Consider the following 21,788-nt stretch of genomic DNA (forward strand, 5'->3'; position numbering starts at 1 on the left):
GGTCCTTTAAAAATATTCTTTTAAAAATCCACGCCTTGGAGGTCCTTTAAAAATATTTTTTTAAAAATCCACGCCTTGGAGGTCCTTTAAAAATATTTTTTTAAAAATCCACGCCTTGGAGGTCCTTTAAAAATATTCTTTTAAAAATCCACGCCTTGGAGGTCCTTTAAAAATATTCTTTTAAAAATCCACGCCTTGGAGGTCCTTTAAAAATATTCTTTTAAAAATCCACGCCTTGGAGGTCCTTTAAAAATATTTTTTTAAAAATCCACGCCTTGGAGGTCCTTTAAAAATATTTTTTTAAAAATCCACGCCTTGGAGGTCCTTTAAAAATATTCCTTTAAAAATCCACGCCTTGGAGGTCCTTTAAAAATATTTTTTTAAAAATCCACGCCTTGGAGGTCCTTTAAAAATATTTTTTTAAAAATCCACGCCTTGGAGGTCCTTTAAAAATATTCTTTTAAAAATCCACGCCTTGGAGGTCCTTTAAAAATATTTTTTTAAAAATCCACGCCTTGGAGGTCCTTTAAAAATATTTTTTTAAAAATCCACGCCTTGGAGGTCCTTTAAAAATATTTTTTTAAAAATCCACGCCTTGGAGGTCCTTTAAAAATATTTTTTTAAAAATCCACGCCTTGGAGGTCCTTTAAAAATATTTTTTTAAAAATCCACGCCTTGGAGGTCCTTTAAAAATATTCTTTTAAAAATCCACGCCTTGGAGGTCCTTTAAAAATATTCTTTTAAAAATCCACGCCTTGGAGGTCCTTTAAAAATATTTTTTTAAAATCCACGCCTTGGAGGTCCTTTAAAAATATTCTTTTAAAAATCCACGCCTTGGAGGTCCTTTAAAAATATTTTTTTAAAAATCCACGCCTTGGAGGTCCTTTAAAAATATTTTTTTAAAAATCCACGCCTTGGAGGTCCTTTAAAAATATTTTTTTAAAAATCCACGCCTTGGAGGTCCTTTAAAAATATTCTTTTAAAAATCCACGCCTTGGAGGTCCTTTAAAAATATTCTTTTAAAAATCCACGCCTTGGAGGTCCTTTAAAAATATTCTTTTAAAAATCCACGCCTTGGAGGTCCTTTAAAAATATTTTTTTAAAAATCCACGCCTTGGAGGTCCTTTAAAAATATTTTTTTAAAAATCCACGCCTTGGAGGTCCTTTAAAAATATTTTTTTAAAAATCCACGCCTTGGAGGTCCTTTAAAAATATTCTTTTAAAAATCCACGCCTTGGAGGTCCTTTAAAAATATTCTTTTAAAAATCCACGCCTTGGAGGTCCTTTAAAAATATTCTTTTAAAAATCCACGCCTTGGAGGTCCTTTAAAAATATTTTTTTAAAAATCCACGCCTTGGAGGTCCTTTAAAAATATTTTTTTAAAAATCCACGCCTTGGAGGTCCTTTAAAAATATTTTTTTAAAAATCCACGCCTTGGAGGTCCTTTAAAAATATTCTTTTAAAAATCCACGCCTTGGAGGTCCTTTAAAAATATTCTTTTAAAAATCCACGCCTTGGAGGTCCTTTAAAAATATTTTTTTAAAATCCACGCCTTGGAGGTCCTTTAAAAATATTCTTTTAAAAATCCACGCCTTGGAGGTCCTTTAAAAATATTCCTTTAAAAATCCACGCCTTGGAGGTCCTTTAAAAATATTTTTTTAAAAATCCACGCCTTGGAGGTCCTTTAAAAATATTTTTTTAAAAATCCACGCCTTGGAGGTCCTTTAAAAATATTCTTTTAAAAATCCACGCCTTGGAGGTCCTTTAAAAATATTCTTTTAAAAATCCACGCCTTGGAGGTCCTTTAAAAATATTTTTTTAAAATCCACGCCTTGGAGGTCCTTTAAAAATATTCTTTTAAAAATCCACGCCTTGGAGGTCCTTTAAAAATATTTTTTTAAAAATCCACGCCTTGGAGGTCCTTTAAAAATATTTTTTTAAAAATCCACGCCTTGGAGGTCCTTTAAAAATATTTTTTTAAAAATCCACGCCTTGGAGGTCCTTTAAAAATATTCTTTTAAAAATCCACGCCTTGGAGGTCCTTTAAAAATATTCTTTTAAAAATCCACGCCTTGGAGGTCCTTTAAAAATATTTTTTTAAAATCCACGCCTTGGAGGTCCTTTAAAAATATTCTTTTAAAAATCCACGCCTTGGAGGTCCTTTAAAAATATTCCTTTAAAAATCCACGCCTTGGAGGTCCTTTAAAAATATTTTTTTAAAAATCCACGCCTTGGAGGTCCTTTAAAAATATTTTTTTAAAAATCCACGCCTTGGAGGTCCTTTAAAAATATTCTTTTAAAAATCCACGCCTTGGAGGTCCTTTAAAAATATTCTTTTAAAAATCCACGCCTTGGAGGTCCTTTAAAAATATTTTTTTAAAATCCACGCCTTGGAGGTCCTTTAAAAATATTCTTTTAAAAATCCACGCCTTGGAGGACCTTTAAAAATATTCTTTTAGAAATCCACGCCTTGGAGGTCCTTTAAAAATATTCTTTTAAAAATCCACGCCTTGGAGGTCCTTTAAAAATATTCTTTTAAAAATCCACGCCTTGGAGGTCCTTTAAAAATATTTTTTTAAAAATCCACGCCTTGGAGGTCCTTTAAAAATATTCTTTTAAAAATCCACGCCTTGGAGGTCCTTTAAAAATATTCTTTTAAAAATCCAGGCCATGGGGATCCTTTAAAAAATATTCTTTTTAAAAATCTCGTCTTCTATGTCCTTTAGAATTTGTTTTTTTTTTTTTTTTTTTTTGATCGGATTTTTTGTCACAATAATTTTCTTAGGAAAATTTGATCCGCATACCCTGTTGCCCTGTTTAAGGATAATGCAATTAATTTCTCGTTTTTTTCCTCTCACTCACTCGCTCTCTCTCTCTCCCTCTCTCAAGTAGATGCGTGTTTAGTAAATATTGGGAAAATGGAATAACACTTCAGAGAGGGCCCATATGCAGGCTAAGCAACTTAAAACCTGTCTTTTTGTCACTTCGAAAGTCGGTGTGGTTGTTGTTGTCATTGTTTGCCACGTTTTCAATAAATAAATTGCAATGATACTTCATTAGTGATATATAAAGAAATATCAATAGAATGGAAGAGGGCGGAGGAGAAGGTGGAAGAGAGAGATATATAATATTTTATTTGTGTGAAAATCCTAAGGAGGTCATATGAGGTCAAATAAAAATATGAGGATTTTTTTTATTTTCACATGATTATTTTTGTATGTTGAATATGTTAATTGAAGGGCATGACTCTCGCTTTAACGTGAATGTTACATGGGTACATTTTGCGTTTGCGTTTACGGAGATTCTCCATTTACCAGTCTTCCAAAAATTTGTATATATGATTTTAGGTTGTAAGATCCAACTGCGAGATCTCCGTGTAGACTGACAAACGCAGTATCGTCCTCAAAGGTAGAGAGAGGTGTGTATGCAAGTGTTTGTTGGCATGTCACTACTAAATATTACATAGAGGAAGGGACCCAATATACTTCCTTGGGGAACGCCTGAAGTTATATTTTTCGTGCTTGAAAATATGCCATTGTATTTGACTTCAAATGTTCGGTCTGATAAATACTAGCTTTGAAAAATATTGTGTGTGTTGCTTGGTAATAATTGGCATATTCTATAGAGCAGAGCAATAATGTTTGTTTTCATGGGCTTCTCTGATGTAGGTCACTATTCGGTGCACTTGTTCTATGGTTTTTGCGGAATCCAAATTGGTGATTCGGAAGAATATTTTTGGAGTTTATAAATGGGGTTATTTTCAACAATAAAATTGATTCAAGAAGTTTGGATAGAATGTTGGGCCTTTACCCGGCTTCGGAATCATGACGAATTGCGACTATTTCCAGGAGGGTGGTAAATATCCGATGCGAAATATGCCATTAATACTGTTCTCATACCAGACAGGTGTAGCAAGTGTTCGACTTACATAAATGTGTCCTATTGTACGCAAACGACTCTAAATCTGCCTGAATGAAATGAAACTTAGCATAGGTTTCAGAATATATGTACGGATTGATGTTAGTCCGTTCACATATCGATAAAGATCACATATTTACGTTCGTTCAAATTCATGTCAATATGCCTTCGAAAGGCGACATCTATTAGGATATATATGTAGATTATACCAAAGTGGTGAAGGGTATCATATAGTCGGCCCAGTCCGACTTTACTACTTTCCTTACTCGTTTTTTCTAATGTCTCTCCTCCTCCTTTCTGATATTATAAACATTATTTTTTTCTCGGTACCACAAACTATCCTACCCTCTAAATAATTTATTTATATTTATTTATTTTTTTTTTTTTTTTGTATTACGAAGTAGTTATCTTGCCTTCGCCATTAACATGCCTAATAGTATGCTTTAAATTTGCCACAAACACACACACACACACACAAAAAGGCCTACAAACCATAACATATGTGCATCCTGCACTTGTTTTTTGTAATGTAATAAAATTGCAGCATATGTTGCAGGGTGCAGTTCACACGCAGGTAAGGAATGAGGATTCCGAGCCAATTTGTTTTCCCAAAAAAATTAAAAGGTCTCACATTACCTAATTGTTTCCATTATTTACTACAACACACACATTTATCGAAAATTAACTGTCCCGCCCCCAAAAATGAAAATATGCCATCAAATTTAATTATATTTCTAGTTTATTTCACATTCGATTCTCTTTCGTTTTTGTTGTAAATTACTCGGACTCCTTCCCTCCTCCCAGGTCCATAAGTAAGTCTCAAATCCCCGAAGTAATTTTGGTAATAGGGATATCAGTTAACGCGTCTTTACTTAGACAGTGGAGGTGATAGAGTAATAGGGGTGATTGTGGAGGTGGGTTATATGGACAACAGGTGAGAGGGAATGTGGGAGGATAGATATGAAGGAAAAACAGAGGATGGGAAAAAATGTGAGGTGTCTGACTGCTGTACGAAGTGCATTTTAATTAAATTGAAATGCATTGCAGTTGAGCAGTAGTAACCGATTTGTGTGGCAGCATGTGAACTACCACAACACTAACCCTCCTTACTTCACCAAACGCCTTTGGGTGGATCTATGAAATTTTTGGTAATCGATAATATATAAGGGAGCTATACAACCTCAAACGATTTAGGCACACATTATTCTATACTAAATTCAGTACGATATGCCCAATTTCGTGCAAATCGAAAGATATACATATAGGGACTTTGGTGCACCATTTACCTAAAATCGGACGAAAATATATATGGGAGCTATATCTAAATCTGAACCGATTTTCAAGAAACTTAACACACATCATTCTAGGCTCAATTCAGTACGTTATGCCAAATTTCTTGGAAATCGAAAGATATATAGGGACTTTGGTGCAACATTTACATAAAATCGGACGAACATATATATGGGAGCTATATCTAAATCTGAACCGATTTTCCAGAAATTTTACACGCAGCATTCTAGGCTCAATTCAGTACGCTATGCCAAATTTCGTGCAAATCGAAAGATATATAGGGACTTTGGTTCACCATTTACATTAAATCGGACGAAACTGTATATGGGAGCTATATCCAAATCTGAACCGATTTTCACAAAATTTAACACACATCGTTCTAGACTTAATTCAGTACGCTATGCCAAATTTCGTGCAAATCGATAGATATATAGGGACATTGGTGCACCATTTACATAAAATCGGACGAAACTATTTATGGGAGCTATATCTAAATCTGAACCGATTTTTATGAAACTTGGCAGACATCATTCTATACCTAATTCATTACGCTGTGCCAAATTTCACGCAAATCGAAAGATATTTAGGGACTTTGGTGCACCATTCACATTAAATCGGACGAAAATATATATGGGAGCTTTATCTAAATCTGGACCGATTTTCACGAAACATGGCAGACATCTCTCTTGGCTCAATTCAGTACGTTATACCATATTTCATGCAAATCGAAAGATATATAGGGACTTTGGTGCACCATTTACCTTAAATCGGACGAAACTATATATGGGAGCTATATCTAATTCTGGACCGATTTTCCCGAAATTTAACACACATCATTCCTGACTCAATTCAGTACGCTAAACCAAATTTCGTGCAAATCGAAAGATATATAGGGAATTGGTGCACCATTTGCATTAAATCGGACGAAACTATATATGGAAGCTATATCTAAATCTCGACCGATTTTCATGAAATTTTACACACATCATTCTAGACTTACTTGAGTACGCTATGCAAAATTTCACGCAAATCGAAAGATATTTAGGGACTTTGGTGCACCATTTACATAAAATCGGACGAAACTATATATGGGAGCTATATCTAAATCTTAATCGATTTTCAGGAAACTTATCACACATCATTCTAGACTTAATTGAGTACGCTGTGCCAAATTTCGTGCAAATCGAAAGATATATAGGGACTTTGGTGCACCATTTACCTAAAATCGGACGAAAATATATATGGGAGCTATATCTAAATGTGGACCGATTTTCATGAAACTTGGCAGACATCATTCTATACCTAATTCATTACGCTGTGCCAAATTTCGTGCAAATCGAAAAATATTTAGGGACTTTGGTGCACCATTTACCTAAAATCGGACGAAAATATATATGGGAGCTATATCTAAATGTGGACCGATTTTCACAAAACTTAGTAGACATTATTCTAGGCTCAATTCATTACGCTATGCCAAATTTCGTGCAAATCGAAAGATGTATAGGGACTTTAGTAGCCTATTTACCTAAAATCGGACGAAACTATATATGGGAGCTATATCCACGCCTTGCGGATTGGCTTTAAAAATATATTTTTTTTTAATTTTTGCTTTCTTTATCCTCTCTTCTTATCTCCTTTGGATAAAACAAACCAAGCCGATAAAAGATTTTAAGTAAAACAAAATCTGCATAAAAATCCATGACAACTAACCGAATCGGAACCCACACAGACAACAGACGGTTAACAAGCCAAGTGTAAATTCAATGTGCAAAACAACAACAACAAAAACAATGTGAACTGAACAAAAAAAAACTAAAAACAAAGTCAACAACTAAAGCCTAAAACTTGTCAACAACAGATTCTTCCTTTTAGCCAAACACTCTGGAATCCTTCTAAGCCAGGACAAAGTTAAGGAAGGGTGAGGCGGACGGGCACTGCAAGCGAAAAACTAATAAACGCCAGCAACGGAAACTTAAGCTGACTCCAAAAACAACAACAACTCCGCCACCATCAACATTACTGGCTGTTTGACAAACAACACCAGGACCTCCACCAGCAGGACCCTTCTACACCCTCACCACCTTCCACCACCCCATGTCCTCAGCCATAATAATGACCATAATGTTGATGCTGCTGTTACTACTCGTCCTGGCCATGCCATCGTCAACGGTGATGCTACTACTGATGTTGTTGGCAATGATGCCACCGACAATAGTGTCGCTGATAAATCTGAAACGACTGTTAACTTCGTCGTCATCATCATCGTCGCTCCATGTTACGCTCAAAAACATTTGCTGTGGCAGGTCATTTGGTCCTCTAAAGTTAACATGGCTTATAGCTCTGTATGCCGTGTTGTGGTATGGCCTAACGACCACAAAATTAACCTTGGTGGAAGCCGGTTCACACATCCGACTAACACAGCGTAACAATCATGCCAACATCTCGGAATTATTGGATAATCTTTTGAGGGGTTATGACAACAGTATACGACCGGATTTTGGAGGTAAGAAAAATTTGAAAGATTTCAAAAATTCCCGAAAATAATTTTCAAAAAAATCCAGGCCTAAGGGTAGACACCAAAAATAAATTTTAAAAAAATCCGCACCTAAGGGTAGACCCCAAAAAACATATAGTCGGACGGGGCCGACTATATGATACCCTTCACCACTTTGGGTATATTCAACAGACTTGAATCCTAATAGACGTCGCATTTTTAAAGGACCAGTAAAATGAAATTGTATACATAAACATGGCATTCTGAAACCGATACAAAATTTTTCATTTGGTCCGATATAGAAGCTATATCGAAATCTGAATCGATTTTCAGGAAACTTAGCACACATCATTCTACAATGCCAAATTTCGTGCCAACCGAAAGATATATAGGACCTTTGGTGTACTATTTACCTTAAACCGGCCGAAAATATATATGGGGTCTATATCGAAATCTGAACCGATTTTCAGGAAACTTAACACACATCATTTTACACCCAATTCATTACGCTGTGCCAAATTTCGTGCAAATCTAAGGATATATAGGGACTTTGGTGCACCATTTACCTTAAATCGGACGCAAATATATATGGGAGCTATATCTAAATCTGAACCGATTTTCAAAAAACATAACACACATCATTCTAGACCCAATTCATTACGCTGTGCCAAATTTCGTGCAAATCGAAAGATACGTAGGGACTTTGGTGCACCATTTTTCTTAAATCGGACGAAAATATATATAGGAGCTATATCTAAATCTGAATCGATTTTCAGGAAACTTAACACACATCATTCTAGACCCAATTCACCATTTACCTTAAATCGGACGAAATTATATATGGAAGCTATATCGAAATCTGAACCGATTTTTCCCAATTTAAATAGGGTTCGTCCTTGGGCCAAATAAGTGACCTATGCCAAATTTCATCCAAATCGGATCATAAATGCGACCTGTACTTTGTTTACAAAAATACATGGACGGACGGACAGATCGACGGACATGCGTAAATCGACTCAGAAGGTGATTCTATGCATATTCTCCAAACGGAACCATGTGTCTATCTCGTTTCCTTTTGTCTGTCACAAACATATGTACAAAGACATAATACCCTGTACCACAGTGAGGTGAAGGGTATAAAAATGCTCTAAAAATGCCTTTTAAAAAATCCACGCCTAAGAATAAACCCCTAAAAATGCCTTTTAAAAAATCCACGCCTAAGGATACGCCCCCAAAAATGCCTTTTAAAAAATCCACGCCTAAGGATAGGCCCCTAAAAATGCCTTTTAAAAAATCCACGCCTAAGAATACACCCCTAAAATAATGTTTAAAAAATCAACGCCTGAGGCTAGACCCCAAAAATCATATTTAAAAAATCCACGGCTCAGGATAGACCCCTAAAATAATGTTTAAAAAATCCGCACCTGAGGATAGACCTTTAAAAATCATTTTTAAAAAATGTGCGCCTAAGAATAGACCACTAAAAATTTATTTTGATTTTTTTTCTTTTATGTTGCATACTTTTAGGCCTTTGCTTTGCCTTTTTGATACGGGAAATCCTTTTAATCTCAGTAAATATTAAAAATAAATGCATTTATTTGATAGGCCATCATAAAAGTTGTATTCTTCTTCTTCTTTTTCTCTGCCTGAACTGAAATTAATTTAATTTTTGAAATTCATTTTCCGATTTTTTTCTCGTCTCACTTGACTTGCCTGCAATTTTTTTTTTGTGTTCGCTTTTGAAATGATAATTTTTTTCTTGTGTGCTGCTCTTCTGCCACTTTCAAAAGGAATCGTTTCCCTTTTAATGGCGGGGGTAATTGTAGTAGTGGGACTGATTTCAGAAAAAAAACATGAATGTGCTTGAATGCAAACACACACACACTCATACCCACACACATATTCTCACACACTAACAAGCTATTAGTAATTCCGTTCTCTGTTCTCAATTTATATTTTTTGATCCAAGCATTCATTCATGTTGGAGGTCTTCTTCGGTGTCGTTTAGTTGCCAGTCCTCAGAGAGGCAGGCAGGCAGGCAGACAGACAGATAGACAATCCGACCAACAGACAGACAGCCAGACAAACATACGCACATAAATTACATGACGTTGTTAAACACTTCATTACGCCATTAATGCAGAGAGACTTTCAATGCAATTGCCTATCAGCGGAACGAACAGAAAAACCGCGAAGGCGAAAAGACCGAAGATTACAAAATAAGCCAGGCAGCGGAACTGAAAGGCAGCCTAATGGCAAGATAGCGGGATGAAGGGGGTTGGTGGTGGGGGTATTAGTTGAGGTTTTTTGTTGTATAAAAAATTAGTTTTTATTATCCCAGTGTTTGACTATTTCCGTTCAAAGTGATAAAAACGGATATTAGCATATGTTCAAAGCATACTTTTAGGCTCGGAGATGAAATTAAGTAAATTGGGTGGATATACAAAGATTATGGATTTAAAAAAAAATATTTCTTAAGGATACGACTTAAAAACAAATTAAAAATTATTTTCCGGGTCTATCCTTAGGCGTGGATTTTTTAAAAGGCATTTTTAGAGGCCTATCCTTAGGCGTGGATTTTTTAAACGGGATTTTTAGAGGCCTATCCTTAGGCGTGGATTTTTTAAACATTATTTTTAGGGTCTATCCTTAGGCGTGGATTTTTTAAACATTATTTTTAGGGTCTATCCTTAGGCGTGGATTTTTTAAACATTATTTTTAGGGTCTATCCTTAGGCGTGGATTTTTTAATACATATTTTTAGGGGCCTATCCTTAGGCGTGGATTTTTTAAACATTATTTTAGGGGTCTATCCTAAGGCGTGGATTTTTAAACATTATTTTTAGGGTCTATCTTTAGGCGTGGATTTTTTAAAAGGCATTTTTAGAGGCCTATCTTTAGGCGTGGATTTTTTAAAAGGCATTTTTAGAGGCCTATCTTTAGGCGTGGATTTTTTAAAAGATATAGATATAGCTCCCATATATATTTTCGTCCGATTTAATATAAATGGTGCACCAAAGTCCCTATATATCGTTCGATTTGCACGAAATTTGGCATAGCGTAGGGAATTAGTTTAATAATTATGTGTGTTAAGTTTCGTGAAAATCGGTTCAGATATATATATAGCTCCCACACATATTTTCGTCCGATTTAATGTAAATGGTGGACCAAAGTATCTATATATCTCTCGATTTGCACGAAATTTAACACAGCGTAATGAATTAGGTCTAGAATGATGTGTGTTAAGTTTCCTGAAAATCGGTCCAGATTTGAATTTAGCTCTCATATATATTTTCTTACGATTTAAGGTAAATGGTGTACCGAAGTCCCTATATATCTCTCGATTTGCATTTTATTTTAAATCCACTTCTTAAAGATTTTAATTTTATTTTCTATTTCGGACTCCCCAAAGTATGCTATGATTTTTTCGTATTAATAATACTAATACGCCACCTGTTCCCTTTGTATTTAATTCGTATCGATTTTTCAAGTAAATATTTCTTTAAAATGTATTTCAATTCATCAAATAAATGTTGTCCTCTCTCCCTCTCTCTTTACAGGTCCCCCTGCCACCGTTGAAGTGGATATTATGGTACGCAGTATGGGTCCAATTTCTGAAGTGGATATGGTAATTAATTTTTCTTCTTCTGCTAGCCATCCAAAACCAAAATTCCGAATCACAAACTATGACAAATAATCTGTGATAATTTGTAATTATCTCCCTCCTCCCCGTCCCTTCTTTGCAGACCTACTCTATGGATTGTTATTTTCGCCAATCGTGGGTGGACAAACGCCTAGCATTCAAAGGAGCCCAAGCCACCCTGGCGTTGAGTGTATCAATGCTGGCACGTATCTGGAAACCGGATACTTATTTCTATAACGGTAAACAAAGTTATTTACACACCATAACGACACCGAATAAATTCGTGCGTATCCATCAGAATGGCAGGGTGTTGTATTCAAGCAGGTGAGGCAAACACTTTTTTACATCGACCATCATCCTCCATAGGCTCTCAAAATATGTTTACCTTAAAATTTTTAAAATTCTGTAAATAGTTGTAGAACAAATTCTCATTACAGATTATCGGTAATTTGTTATCTGATTTTTTCCGTTTTTTTTTTTTTTTTTTTTTGCCTCTCCTTAGATTGACCATAAAGGCGGGATGTCCAATGAATTTGGAGGATTTTCCAATGGACATACAGAAATGTCCACTGAAATTTGGTTCGTGTAAGTATTGAAACACTTTAAATAGAAGAAACAATTTTTTTGGGGTCTAGCCTTAGGAGTGGATTTTTTAAAAAATATTTTTTGGGGTCTACACTCCGGCGCGGATTTTTTAAATATGATTTTAAGGGTCTACCCTTAGGCCTGGATTTTTTAAATATGATTTTTGGGGTCTACACTTAGGCGTGGATTTTTTAAATAGTATTTTTGGGGTCTACACTTAGGCGTGGATTTTTAAATAGTATTTTTTGGGGTCCACACTTAGGCGTGGATTTTTTAAATATGATTTTAAGGGTCTACCATTAGGCGTGGATTTTTTAAATGTGATTTTAAGGGTCTACCATTAGGCGTGGAGTTTTTAAATATCATTTTAAGGGTCTACCATTAGGCGTGGATTTTTTAAATATCATTTTAAGGGTCTACCATTAGGCGTGGAGTTTTTAAATATCATTTTAAGGGTCTACCATTAGGCGTGGATTTTTTAAATATGATTTTTGGGGTCTACCATTAGGCGTGGATTTTTTAAATATGATTTTTGGGGCCTACCATTAGGCGTGGATTTTTTAAATATGATTTTTGGGGTCTACCATTAGGCGTGGATTTTTTAAATATGATTTTTGGGGTCTACCATTAGGCATGGATTTTTTAAATATCATTTTAAGGGTCTACCATTAGGCTTGGATGTTTTAAATATCATTTTAAGGGTCTACCATTAGGCGTGGATTTTTTAAATATGATTTTAAGGGTCTACCATTAGGCGTGGATTTTTTAAATATCATTTTAAGGGTCTACCATTAGGCGTGGATTTTTTAAATATCATTTTAAGGGTCTACCATTAGGCGTGGATTTTTTAAATATGATTTTTGGGGTCTAGCCTTAGGCGTGGATTTTTTAAATATCATTTTAAGGGTCTACCATTAGGCGTGGATTTTTTAAATATCATTTTAAGGGTCTACCATTAGGCGTGGATTTTTTAAATATCATTTTAAGGGTCTACCATTAGGCGTGGATTTTTTAAATATGATTTTTGGGGTCTAGCCTTAGGCGTGGATTTTTTAAATATCATTTTAAGGGTCTACCATTAGGCGTGGATTTTTTAAATATCATTTTAAGGGTCTACCATTAGGCGTGGATTTTTTAAATATCATTTTAAGGGTCTACCATTAGGCGTGGATTTTTTAAATATCATTTTAAGGGTCTACCATTAGGCGTGGATTTTTTAAATATCATTTTAAGGGTCTACCATTAGGCGTGGATTTTTTAAATATCATTTTAAGGGTCTACCATTAGGCGTGGATTTTTTAAATATGATTTTTGGGGTCTAGCCTTAGGCGTGGATTTTTCAAATAGTATTTTTTGGGGTCTACACTTAGGCGTGGATTTTTTAAATAGTATTTTTGGGGTCTACACTTAGGCGTGGATTTTTTAAATAGTATTTTTTTGGGGTCTACACTTAGTCGTGGATTTTTTAAATAGTATTTTTTGGGGTCTACACTTATGCGTGGATTTTTTAAAAATCATTTTTGGGGTCTAGCCTTAGACTTGGATTTTTTAAATAGAATTTTTTGGGGTCTACACTTAGGCGTGGATTTTTTAAATAGTATTTTTTGGGGTCTACACTTAGGCGTGGATTTTTTAAATATGATTTTTGGGGTCTATCCTTAGGCGTGGATTTTTTAAATATGATTTTAAGGGTCTACCATTAGGCGTGGATTTTTTAAATATGATTTTTGGGGTCTAGCCTTAGGCGTGGATTTTTCAAATAGTATTTTTTGGGGTCTACACTTAGGCGTGGATTTTTTAAATAGTATTTTTGGGGTCTACACTTAGGCGTGGATTTTTTAAATAGTATTTTTTTGGGGTCTACACTTAGTCGTGGATTTTTTAAATAGTATTTTTTGGGGTCTACACTTATGCGTGGATTTTTTAAAAATCATTTTTGGGGTCTAGCCTTAGACTTGGATTTTTTAAATAGAATTTTTTGGGGTCTACACTTAGGCGTGGATTTTTTAAATAATATTTTTTGGGGTCTACACTTAGGCGTGGATTTTTTAAATATGATTTTTGGGGTCTATCCTTAGGCGTGGATTTTTTAAATATGATTTTAAGGGTCTACCATTAGGCGTGGATTTTTTAAATATGATTTTTGGGGTCTAGCCTTAGGCGTGGATTTTTCAAATAGTATTTTTTGGGGTCTACACTTAGGCGTGGATTTTTTAAATAGTATTTTTGGGGTCTACACTTAGGCGTGGATTTTTTAAATAGTATTTTTTTGGGGTCTACACTTAGTCGTGGATTTTTTAAATAGTATTTTTTGGGGTCTACACTTATGCGTGGATTTTTTAAAAATCATTTTTGGGGTCTAGCCTTAGACTTGGATTTTTTAAATAGAATTTTTTGGGGTCTACACTTAGGCGTGGATTTTTTAAATAGTATTTTTTGGGGTCTACACTTAGGCGTGGATTTTTTAAATATGATTTTTGGGGTCTATCCTTAGGCGTGGATTTTTTAAATATGATTTTAAGGGTCTACCATTAGGCGTGGATTTTTTAAATATGATTTTTGGGGTCTAGCCTTAGGCGTGGATTTTTCAAATAGTATTTTTTGGGGTCTACACTTAGGCGTGGATTTTTTAAATAGTATTTTTTGGGGTCTACACTTATGCGTGGATTTTTTAAAAATCATTTTTGGGGTCTAGCCTTAGACTTGGATTTTTTAAATAGAATTTTTTGGGGTCTACACTTAGGCGTGGATTTTTTAAATAATATTTTTTGGGGTCTACACTTAGGCGTGGATTTTTTAAATATGATTTTTGGGGTCTATCCTTAGGCGTGGATTTTTTAAATATGATTTTAAGGGTCTACCATTAGGCGTGGATTTTTTAAATATGATTTTTGGGGTCTAGCCTTAGGCGTGGATTTTTCAAATAGTATTTTTTGGGGTCTACACTTAGGCGTGGATTTTTTAAATAGTATTTTTGGGGTCTACACTTAGGCGTGGATTTTTTAAATAGTATTTTTTTGGGGTCTACACTTAGTCGTGGATTTTTTAAATAGTATTTTTTGGGGTCTACACTTATGCGTGGATTTTTTAAAAATCATTTTTGGGGTCTAGCCTTAGACTTGGATTTTTTAAATAGAATTTTTTGGGGTCTACACTTAGGCGTGGATTTTTTAAATAGTATTTTTTGGGGTCTACACTTAGGCGTGGATTTTTTAAATATGATTTTTGGGGTCTATCCTTAGGCGTGGATTTTTTAAATATGATTTTAAGGGTCTACCATTAGGCGTGGATTTTTTAAATATGATTTTTGGGGTCTAGCCTTATTCGTGGATTTTTTAAATATGATTTTTGAGGTCTAGCCTTAGGCGTAGATTTTTAAATATGATTTTTGAGGTCTAGCTTTAGGCGTAGATTTTTTAAATATGATTTTTGATGTGACCATTTATTCTCATCTTGATGGCCCGACCATAAAAGTCATCTGTTTTGACATGTGTCTCCTACTAAAGGTCCTGCCAATTGCATTTAACAACAACTGCAATCAAGACGTCAAAAAACCACGATATATTTATTTGTACACATGTACCACACTCGACAGATAGTGGATGTCAGAATGCCTGGCATCGAACACACACATAAATACACACACACACATGTATCTGTGTATGTTTGTATATCGATCTGTGTGTATATTAATGCCATAAATTTGCTGTTAAAGGGAAATTGCCAATAATCAAGCACTGCATGAATGATCATGCCAATGAATGTCATAACAATTTCTTTTTTTTCTTGTATACCCTATTGACAGCTTAGATTTTTTTTGTGGGCCCCAATGACTCTACATGTCCTCTAAAAAAAATGCATGCAATTTTTACAGAGTGGAGGTTTGGCGCCATTGTCCCACAGGGTGGTGGTTAGAGGTTGGGCGGGTTTTCCCAGTAGAAAAAAGTAATATTTGTATACATTTATGACATCACACTACACGTCAATTTCCATTTGGCGCATTGTCAAGCATTCCGATGGAGGGGTAACAAAAAACCGCCAATTTTTTTCCTGAACAAAAAAAATCCCCTGAGGAAAAAAATTCTCGCGCATCGCAGGTGTAAATGTTGCGATTGTCATAGATAAAAATAAATAGAGTTTTGTGACACATCGCGACAATTTGAAGTTAACAACAACATATCCGAGCAGGAAAAAAACCGTTCAAACAAATTGCTTTTTTCCCAAAGAGGGGGAAAAATCACCAATTTCCCACACCATCCTCCTCCATCACCCGTCGTACGGGCCATTCAAAAATATTCACATTTCCCATTAATCACCATTGGGAACTCATTATGGGGTACCACTCAAAAAAAATGTAACAGCTCTTCATTTCCTCATCACAACCTCAAGCCTCCCTCCCCGTACTTCCCCCCCTCACAAATTCCGCCACAATTTTTAGATATTGGCATGGAATAAAAATTCGTCTCCCCAAACATTCATTTGCATTTGTGTCTATTTTGCAAAAATAAGATGTTTGCCGAACCAACCTTCCTCAAGCCCCTGCTCGCTCCTTCGCTTTCATTCCTATTGACTGACACATTAAGTACAATTATGAGTTGGCTCGTGAATAATCGCATTAATGAGTAGTGGGAGTGCACACACACACTCTCGTGAAATTAACATCACTTCGATGTCATGTTAACATCGAGAAGTACTTACCACGAAGAGGAGGAGGAGGGCAAGGGGGACGAGGCGGCAAAAAAACCTAGGGTCTGGTCTTATTCCCAAAGACGACGAGAATATCTATGTCAGTTTTTGAATAATTCGCATTTAATTATTGCCGAGGAGGGTAGGCTGTCTCCTCAAAAAATCAATAAAATGGAAATTTCATTGCATACTTTAAGGGGTACATCGCAATAAATCAATGACAAGCAGATATTTCTGATTACACTCCTCAGAGTAGACACCAAAAATAGTATTTAAAAAATCCACGCCTCAGTGTAGACACCAAAAATAGTATTTAAAAAATCCACGCCTAATGGTAGACCCTTAAAATCATATTTAAAAAATCCACGCCTAATGGTAGACCCTTAAAATCATATTTAAAAAATCCACGCCTAATGGTAGACCCTTAAAATCATATTTAAAAAATCCACGCCTAATGGTAGACCCTTAAAAGCATATTTAAAAAATCCACGCCTAATGGTAGACCCTTAAAATCATATTTAAAAAATCCACGCCTAATGGTAGACCCTTAAAATCATATTTAAAAAATCCACGCCTAATGGTAGACCCTTAAAATCATATTTAAAAAATCCACGCCTAATGGTAGACCCTTAAAATCATATTTAAAAAATCCACGCCTAAGGATATACCCCAAAAAATTATATTTAAAAAATCCACGCCTAAGTGTAGACCCCAAAAATCATATTTAAAAAATCCACGCCTAAGAGTAGACCCTTAAAATCATATTTAAAAAATCCACGCCTAAGGCTAGACCCCAAAAATCATATTTAAAAAATCCACGCCTCAGTGTAGACACCAAAAATAGTATTTAAAAAATCCACGCCTCAGTGTAGACCCTTAAAATCATATTTAAAAAATCCACGCCTAAGGCTAGACCCCAAAAATCATATTTAAAAAATCCTCGCCTAAGGATAGACCCCAAAAAAAATTAAATTCCACGCCTTGTGGATAGGCCTTAAAACCTATTTTTGAATTTATTTTAAATTTGTTTCGCCTTTAATAAAAATCCTTAGCATACTTTAAGGCTTTAAGTAAGGGCCAAAGTAATTGAAAAACTTTTCTCCTAACATTGGCCCAATGATTCGGATGAGCAATGCCATCAGAAATTGTTAACAACGCATTCAACAACTTAATGCAATAACCTTTGCCTACTTTTAGGCAATGGTGAAAAGTGTTGTATATTTTTAGGGGTTGGGGTGTGTTCGGCTTGCAATGTCTAAACACACAATCAAGGTCCTTAGTTTAGATTGCAAGTCATTAAGGGATAATAGCAAAGGAAATAGACAAAGACACTCAAACAAACACACACAAACACACATATGCGGACACACACACATTTGCGGATTCTGTGGTTAGCACTGAATTTATTAACAAATCTTCCGAATGAAAAAAAATAAAACTAAGAAGGCAATAAAAGGACAAAAAACTTGGTCCCCTCTTCGTTGCAATGAATTCGAGGAGGGGCCGGAAAAAATCCGACAACAACAATTCCTCAACACATCATCAGAATCTTAACATTGATATCCTTCTAAGCAAGGAGACTAGGGGAGGTGGCACAAGAAATATTATTAAAGATAGGGTAAAAATTCTTGAAATTTCCTTGAGGGAAACAGGGTAGGAGGCGGAGGCCCCACACAATCGAATAACTAATCGCATTGATTAGAGAGACACAACTACAATTATTATTTATAAGGACTTAATGGCACATTGATACCGATTTTTGTCACGAAAAGGGAAAGCAACGAGGTTTGGAGGGAGGAAGGCAGGATGGTCCTAATGGAGGATGATGGTGGAAGCTTGGTTGAGCTTGGTATTCGTGACGTTCTTGGCTATTAGCAGCTCAAATGATGAGCCATTTCATCGACAATTAAAATTATTGAATAAAGAAGGCATTTAACGGCAACGATGGGCCACTTGGGGGATGGTCAACCTTAGAAGTGGCCATCGAAAAGTAAAAATCTCTAAGAAAATCGATACGTGATTGGAAATCATGAATTATTAATTAAATGAACAATGTTTTGAATTTAATATGGGAAATGAAGAAAAGGCAGATTTTATAGCGTGGATTTTTTAATAACGATTTTAAGGGTCTAGCCTTAGGCGTGGATTTTTTAAAAACCATTTTTAGGGCATATCCTTAGGCGTGGATTTTTTAAAGACGATTTTTAGGGTATATCCTTAGGCGTGGATTTTTTAAAAACGATTTTTAGGGTCTAGCCTTAGGCGTGGATTTTTTAAAAATTATTTTTAGGAGTCTACCCTTAGGCGTGGATTTTTTAAAAATTATTTTTAGGGGTCTACCCTTAGGCGTGGATTTTTTAAAAATTATTTTTAGGGGTCTACCCTTAGGCGTGGATTTTTTAAAAATTATTTTTAGGGGTCTACCCTTAGGCGTGGATTTTTTAAAAATTACTTTTTAGGGGTCTACCCTTAGGCGTGGATTTTTTAAAAATTATTTTTAGGGGTCTACCCTTAGGCGTGGATTTTTTAAAAATTACTTTTTAGGGGTCTACCCTTAGGCGTGGATTTTTTAAAAATTACTTTTTAGGGGTCTACCCTTAGGCGTGGATTTTTTAAAAATTATTTTTAGGGGTCTACCCTTAGGCGTGGATTTTTTAAAAACCATTTTTAGGGTCTAGCCTTAGGCGTGGATTTTTTAAAAACCGTTTTTAGGGTCTAGCCTTAGGCGTGGATTTTTTAAAAACCATTTTTAGGGTATATCCTTGGGCGTGGATTTTTTAAAATCTATTTTTAGGGTCTAGCCTTAGGCGTGGATTTTTTAAAGGCATTTTTAGAGGCCTATCCTTAGGCGTGGATTTTTTAAAGGCATTTTTAGAGGCCTATCCTTAGGCGTGGATTTTTTAAAAACCATTTTTAGGGTCTAGCCTTAGGCGTGGATTTTTTAAAAACCATTTTTAGGGTCTAGCCTTAGGCGTGGATTTTTTAAAAACCATTTTTAGGGTCTAGCCTTAGGCGTGGATTTTTTAAAAACCATTTTTAGGGTCTAGCCTTAGGCGTGGATTTTTTAAATACCATTTTTAGGGTATATCCTTAGGCGTGGATTTTTTAAATACCATTTTTAGGGTCTAGCCTTAGGCGTGGATTTTTTAAAAACCATTTTTAGGGTCTAGCCTTAGGCGTGGATTTTTTAAAAACCATTTTTAGGGTCTAGCCTTAGGCGTGGATTTTTTAAAAACCATTTTTAGGGTCTAGCCTTAGGCGTGGATTTTTTAAAAACCATTTTTAGGGTCTAGCCTTAGGCGTGGATTTTTTAAAAACCATTTTTAGGGTCTAGCCTTAGGCGTGGATTTTTTAAAAAACATTTTTAGGGTCTAGCCTTAGGCGTCGATTTTTTAAAAACCATTTTTAGTGTCTAGCCTTAGGCGTGGATTTTTTAAAAATCATTTTTAGGGTCTAGCCTTAGGCGTGGATTTTTTAAAAACGATTTTTAGGGTATATCGAAAAATAGCTTTTTAAAAATATCCTTAATGTCCTTAACGTCTACATTTACCCTTATTTTGTTTAATCTTGTTATTCTGCACTCAGCTGTGCCATTGTTATTTTATGCCCCTCTCTCTTCTCCCTCTCTCTCAACAAAAGACTCTCTCATTGTATTCTAATCTCTTGCAAATTTTTATTTATTCCTCCTCTATGTTTGCATTCGAAACCACCCCCTCCTCTGCAGTTGGCTACACCACCGCCGATGTCATCTACCGCTGGAACAAAGAACGTCCGGCTGTGGCCATTGCCGAGGATATGAAATTGTCACAATTCGATTTAGTCGATTGTCCGGCGGGTAATTTAACGGATGTTGTTTACAAAGCATCTTCGCCCTATCACGAGAATGCCCGGAACTATGCGGGGAGTAGCGGCGACAGTAGCAGCACGACAACGAAGCATCAAGTCCATCACTCCACACACCATCATCAGCACCAACGCGAACAACATGCTGAACAGCATCAGCATGGCCATGACCATCACCACAATTACGACAACAGCAACAACAACAACTTCAGCCAATTTGCCAATCGCAACAACAAAACCCTGACAACTTTTGCCGGTCCAGGGGCAAAAAATCAACATGTTCGTGGTACGGGCATCCAGTTGGATAAGGCTAGCGGTTTTGGTGTGGGTGGCGGTGCCGGTGGTGGTCACATACGCTTAGAATCGGATCAATCATGTAAGTTCATGTTCGGAAAAAATGAATAAACAAACTATGCATTGTCAAATATTGTTTTTGGAGTCTTAACAAGTCATAATAAATTCAATCATCCAAAAACATTAACCCATTGGGAGATGGAGGACTACAAAATGGAAGTTTTTTTCGGAAACAAAAAGAATTTAAATAATTAGAAAATCAGAAAACCTCAAAAATAATAAAGAAAATTGGTAGTATAACAGTTTTTTGCATACACAATTTTTTGTATAACAGTTATTGAAATGGAAAAAATGTATTATAACAGTTTTCTGTGTAGAAAATATGTTTTATAACAGTTATCGGAATGGAAAATATACTGTATAACAGTTTTCTATGTAGGAAATATGTTGTATAACAGTTGTTTTATTAACAAAATAAGCTGTATAACAGTTTTCTATGTGATAAATTTGTTGTATTACAGTTTTAATTTTAGAAAACATGTTGTATAACAGTTATCCATACACTAAATAAGCAGTATAACAGTTTTCTATGCATAAATGATGTTGTATAACAGTTTTATATATAGAAAATACGCTGTATAAAAATTTTCTATATAGAAAATATCCAGTATAAAAGTTCTCTATATAGAAAATATCCAGTATAACAGTTTTCTATATAGAAAATATTCAGTGGGAAAGTTTTCTTTAAAGAATTAGTGTTGTATAACAGTTTATTATAAGTATAATAGGTTATATAACAGTTTTCTAAGCGATATAATAGTTTTCTATACAATAAATAGGCTGTATAACAGTTTTTTATGCATAAATGATGTTGTATAACAGTTTTCTTTGTGAAAAATATGTTGCATAACAGTTTTATATATAGAAACTACGCTGTATAATAGTTTTATATGGAAAATATCCTGTACAAAAGTTTCTCATATAAAAATAGTGTTGTATAACAGTTTATTATAACTAAAATAGGTTTTCTAAGCTG

The 21,788-nt window shown here is 35.1% G+C and overlaps 1 protein-coding gene across 1 annotated transcript; it reads left to right on the forward strand.

Annotated features, from left to right (window-relative positions):
- Positions 1-7,320: 7,320 nt before the first annotated feature.
- On the forward strand, positions 7,321-20,834 carry LOC133337111 (gamma-aminobutyric acid receptor alpha-like; the record flags this gene model as incomplete). Its single annotated transcript, XM_061545375.1, has 6 exons — positions 7,321-7,711; positions 11,262-11,329; positions 11,448-11,668; positions 11,847-11,929; positions 20,340-20,500; positions 20,618-20,834. Coding segments are annotated over exons 1-6 (1,141 nt in total), but the record flags the coding sequence as incomplete, so codon positions are not given.
- Positions 20,835-21,788: the final 954 nt, after the last annotated feature.

This window comes from Musca vetustissima, unplaced genomic scaffold, assembly GCF_032173495.1.
Source record: "Musca vetustissima isolate MV318-11 ecotype Yass unplaced genomic scaffold, APGP_CSIRO_Mvet_v1 utg2547, whole genome shotgun sequence".
In the NCBI taxonomy this organism is placed as follows: domain Eukaryota; kingdom Metazoa; phylum Arthropoda; class Insecta; order Diptera; family Muscidae; genus Musca; species Musca vetustissima.